General features: G+C 41.4%; 1 protein-coding gene across 1 annotated transcript; it reads right to left on the bottom strand.

Moving 5' to 3' along the window:
- Window positions 1–4,655: 4,655 nt before the first annotated feature.
- Window positions 4,656–5,441, bottom strand: LOC103609313 (olfactory receptor 5V1-like; the record flags this gene model as incomplete). Its single annotated transcript, XM_008593649.1, has 1 exon — window positions 4,656–5,441. A coding segment is annotated over one exon (786 nt), but the record flags the coding sequence as incomplete, so codon positions are not given.
- Between the last annotated feature and the right edge of the window lies 1 nt (window position 5,442).

The following is a 5,442-nucleotide window of genomic DNA, read 5'->3' as shown; positions in this document are numbered from 1 at the left end:
GGGGGGGGGGGGCATCCCGCGGATGAGGAGCACCATAGATCAGAGCCACTCATCCTTTTGCTTAAGTACATAACCCAGGACACCTGGGCGCACATGCGCAATTACATTAGACAATAACCAAGGAACGCCTGAATGCACGCGCATATTTACATCAAATGCTCTGCAAGATTCTGAACATCTGAGGGGCCCTGACCATTTTCCTGTATTTTCCCAACAATTACTTATAGTGATACTTTATGTTACCTGATAAAGTTATCTTCTATTTGTAAATTACTTTATAGTCTTCGAAGCCCATGCATTCTTATCTTTGATCTAAGAATTCAAGGCAAATGATTAATAGGCCAGTATATAGCACTCATTAAAAATTTCAGATCTCAGGGCCTTAAGGAGCTTAAAGTATTTGTTTCAATAGAAAGTTGGTACTGAACGTAAGCATAAATAATTTTGTCTCAATAGAAAGTTGGTACTGAACGTAAGCATAAATAATTTTTAAATCTAAATGTAAACTGTAGAAAATAAACAAGCCTAGAGGTCTTAAAAGAGGAAATTTTTTGTTTGCTTTGGCAATAAATGAAATGTTTTGTTGATTATCCTTAAGGGGGTTTATTTCCTCAAAAGAAACAAAATGAGCATAAACTAAACTGGTATGATTGTGAAAACCCTTACAGCACATCAGGGAAACATCTATTCATATTTAATTTCAATAACACAAAGCAATGATAAAAATTTTTAAATCAAATTTTTATGTTGCACAGTAAATTGTTGATCTACTTAAACCACACACACACGTGCACACAGGACAATTTATCTAAAAGAAAGTCCAAATAGTTTCACGTGTTTGTGGAAAAGTTAATTTATCTCAATGAAAATATGAGCTATTTTTGCCTGGCCCAGATTTCTATTTGTACATTCCCCATAATACACGAGCCCAGGACCAGATGGAATATTCAGAGGTCATCCTGCAGTCCAGTGCTTTTCACACTTTAATGTGCATGTAAATCACCTGCATTTCATATAAGCTCCCAATGCGCTGGTTCATAGACCACACTTTAGCAGCAAGTCTAGGCTACTCCCACCTAACAGGCTGAACTGCATTTACTCTTAACTAGTAGGTCGTCTTAACAAATTCACCAAGAAAAATTCTCCATCCTGTCTTAGAAATTCATTACAGCATTTAACATTTCTATCAGCGCTTTAAATCTCACCTGTGCTTTTCCTAGTGTGAAGTGGGAGGGGAAGACAAATTACTACCTCTTAGGATATGTCAGAGTCTTCCAGCTATAAAATTCTTCAAGGCATGAAATTCTTATTTCCTTTCAGCGTTTTCCAACAGCCTTTTCTTGGTAGCAGCTAGTTTTCAGTTCAAACCAATTCAGTTCCTCCGTAGGTTCTAATAGAGCCCCAAGCTAGGTGTTATGAAGAAACCCAAAGGGCAGTAAGACCTGATCTCTGTCTTCAACAAGCCTACAGTCTAATGGGAAAATAAACTACAAATGAGGCAGAAAGCTGTATTACATTTTGTTTGTTGTTTGTTTTAAAATTATTGTTTTAATTTTTTACCAATCTTTGGTTAGAGAGCCTCTGTTTGAACACCTCTAGGAATGGGACGTGCTGTATTTGCTCAAAGCCCCTCATTCCATCTTGAATACGAGCTCCTCGAGGTCACAGTCCAGGCCTTTGGATTCTGTGCTAAAAACTAGCCTGGGGCCTCATGTACAGTGTGTGCTCAAAAAATGTTTGATGAATGAAGAAGGCCCTAAAGAACGTCTATGGTAGTAGACATAGCAAAAGTTTCTTTAAAGACATAGCATTGCGGTGGACCCTAACGGATTTAGACAGACAGAGATGTGGGATGAGCATTTGAGGTGGACACAGCAGGGGAGCAAAGGCATGGAGTGTGGGTGCCCAGAGTTGGCTCTTTCCTTCTGGATTGCTCCAACTTTTGTCCCTCTCACATTTGGCCCAAATCACACACCCCTTTAAAAATATAAAGAGAGTAAACCTACAGATTTGCTTTTGTTAGAGCATGATTTAGGCTTCCATATCAGTATTTCCAAAACAGATTTAGACTGGTTGGCTTCTGAGGTCCTTTCCATCTCAACAGCCTCTGGTGGTGATGACAAGAAGACCTTGTTGTTCTCAACTCTTCAGCATTGGGCACCTTCATGGAAAATGTGTGATTAGCCAGTCAACACCACCTCAAAGCGGAGCATTGTGTTTTCCTGTCCTCTTGTGCATATTCCTAACTCCCATTTGATACTCGTTGAGCCCATGCTGTGTGTCAGGCAGTTTTCATGAATTATCCCATTTATTCTCAAAACAATTTGAAAATGTAAATACTAACCTCATTTCTGCTGAATTCTAGAGGACATTTCTGTTCAGCAGTTCTGGAGCATACATTTTACAGACCTGAGAAAAATAGCCTGTGGAGGCATAAATGTAGCACAATGACCCCTTGACCTGTGGTCATCTTAGCCTTCTCCTCTCCCATCAGAACAACGGTTCCAATGGAGGTCACGTAGCAAATTCTGCTCAGTTTCCACCCAAGAGCAACGACTCTGCTTCTTTATATCCCCAATCAATAAATCATCTCTAAGGCAAATAATTGAGAATGAAATTACTTCGGAATAACCCCAAATATATGATATTTCTTAAAAAAAGGGATTGTGAGTGAAGTAAATCATTCACAAGCTTTATTACAGTTAATAAATTGCTTGAAACACACCTTCCAAACATCAGTGTGCTGGAATATGAAGATGAGAACGCTTAGTCAGCAAATAAATATGTCTCCAAACATACGTTTTGTGCAAGTTTAATTATATTTATTTAAACAAATATTTTGTGTGCACCTATTGTCATATGGTAATGCATCATTGGGGAAAGGTGTCTCCACACTTTCTTCCTGAAAATTATTCCTTTCTGTCCTGCTTGTCAAAAATAGAGCACTAACACTTTGCATTATATATTACTTACAATGAACACATTTTCCACTCATATAATCTTACTTAATGAATTCAGTCATCCCTCAGGTTTTAAAATAATCTGTAACATAAATTCTACTCTGGTTCTATAAGAACTATTGAAGAAATTTATACACACACAGAGATGGTATTAAAAATACGTCATTACATAAATGCCATCAAAATGGTAATGAAAATATCACAATATTCTATAATATGTTCTAAAGGGGTAGGTATATCCTGATACCGGCGGAGTTTTTCTCAATTGTGATGGTAAATAAACAAGTTACTTGTCACTGACTTTTGCTGAAAGCCTTGGATTTCTGGCTTTGGAAGTGGGGCTTGCTGCCCTCCACTCTGGTACCGAGGCTGGAAAGGATACTCTTTGGTAAAACTGGCTGTTGGTCTCCATGCATCATGAGAGGAAACTGCTATTCTGGGAGCTCTCTAGAGCATCATTACTGCCTAATGCAGGTGTCAAAAATCCTATATGATCTCTCCACAGTTCATTTTTCTAGGGTGGCCATTTATAGAGGCCTAGCGACTGATCTTTTGGGAGCATCCGTCTAATCTCTCTCTAAACAGCTGTTCTGGGACTCCTCAGAGTGCAAACACAACTCAAGGGCCACGGCCTGAACTGAAACTGTAGAATAAAGAGCAATTAATTCTCTCTTGGATTCATTAAGTCTGTCGCAATCATTTTTTCCCAGCATGTGTTTTTCCCAACAATGTGGAGATCAGCTTTCTATCTCTTTTGGGATGTTTGTGAGTGAAATTCAGTACTAGATTTCTATTACAAAGTCATGGTGACTGAAGCCCTGAGATTGGCTTCTCCTTCTTTCCATTAAGGAGATAAGGGGTAGGTGTGGGTGTGTGCTTATTTGGTTGGATTTCACAAAGCATGGGGAGTTGTCCCTTCATACCTGGACACTTCACACCCTGCTGATGGGACGTGTATCTGGAGCCACAGGACTCACAGCACACCTGCTGTCTTCACTTTACACCACTCCTACTTAGGGCTGCTCTCCTGGGTGCAGTTCTTCCTCCCTCCCCACCAGCGACCCTTCTGCCTTCCTGCCCCCTGATTTCTGGTCCTGCCAAGGTTCACAACCTGGTGATGACACTTCTTAGTGTGGAGTTCTAGAGGAGAAAAAGGCAGAGCCAACAAACAGCTCTGTAGGGCACAGATGGGGAGAAGGCTATAAATTTGAAAATCTTGCAGTATTTTACTGCACCCAAAATCGAGATTAAAAAAAATAGTGTCAAGAGTTAAGTTCTAAAGCTCCAAAATCCCCTTAAAAACATGGATTTTTCCATATGTAAAGAACAGAAATGGTGCTTATTAAGGACCTTAGAATCATTAGCCATCAGAGAAACGCAAATCAAAATCACATTGGGTAGAGCACTTCACACATACTAGGATGTAGTGGTTGTCTAGAGTTGCAAAATGTGGCGAGGGGTGCAGGGTGGGAAGTGGGGAGTGACTGCTATGGGTACAAGGTTTTTGTGGGGGGGATGATGAAAATGTTCTAAAATATCAATTGAGTGGAGAACACAGGGCACTTGAACTCATAGTGTGTGAAGTCCTAAGCACAGGTATAGCTGTTCGCCCTGGTGGTATGGAGCACCACAGTTGTCAAGAGATGCTATATATTTCTTCTATATATAAAAAATTTGCCAGAATGAAAACATTATCTAGATACTGATCTCACTAGAGAATCCATGTTTTCCAGCTAGCTTCTTCAGGGCAACCTTGATCTCCTTGTTTCTCAGGCTGTAGATTATGGGGTTTAACATGGGGGTCACAACACAAAAGAGCATAGAGATCAAGATGTCCACGTCCAGGCTGTAGCCTACATCGGGTCTGTCATAGTTGAAGATGGCTGTTCCAAAGAACACCACCACCACAGTGAGGTGGGATGCACAGGTAGAGAAGGCCTTGATCCTGCCCTCAGCAGAGGAAATCCTTAGGATGGCAGAGATGATAAGTGCATAGGACACTGCAGTAAACAGGCAGGGGCTCAGGCCGATGGTGGCACTGGCCACGTAGAGCACAGACTTGTTAACACAGGTGTCTGAGCAGGAGAGCTTCAGGAGCAATGGGACGTCACAGAGAAAGTGGCTGATCTGGTTGGGCCCACACAGAGTGAGTGTGGCTGTCAGCGCTGTGTGAGTCACAGAGTTCGCCAGCCCACACAGCCAGGACCCAGTCATCAAACAAACACTGACCTTCATACTCATGAGAACTGGATATTGAAGCGGGCGGCAAATGGCTACATAGCGGTCATATGCCATAGCAGCCAACAAGACACCCTCAGTGCCGGCGAACGTCACAAAGAAGAAAAGCTGGGAAAGGCAGCCCTCATAGGAGATGGTCTTCTTCTCCTGGAAGACGTTCGCCAGCAGGACTGGCATGGTGGTAGATGTGTAGCAGATGTCCAAGAAACTCAAGTTGCTCAGGAAATAATACATCGGAGTGTGG

This window comes from Galeopterus variegatus, unplaced genomic scaffold, assembly GCF_000696425.1.
Source record: "Galeopterus variegatus unplaced genomic scaffold, G_variegatus-3.0.2 Scaffold9463, whole genome shotgun sequence".
Lineage (NCBI taxonomy): Eukaryota > Metazoa > Chordata > Mammalia > Dermoptera > Cynocephalidae > Galeopterus > Galeopterus variegatus.
Note: the sequence above shows the minus strand (reverse complement) of the source record. Positions and strands in the feature narration are given on the sequence as shown.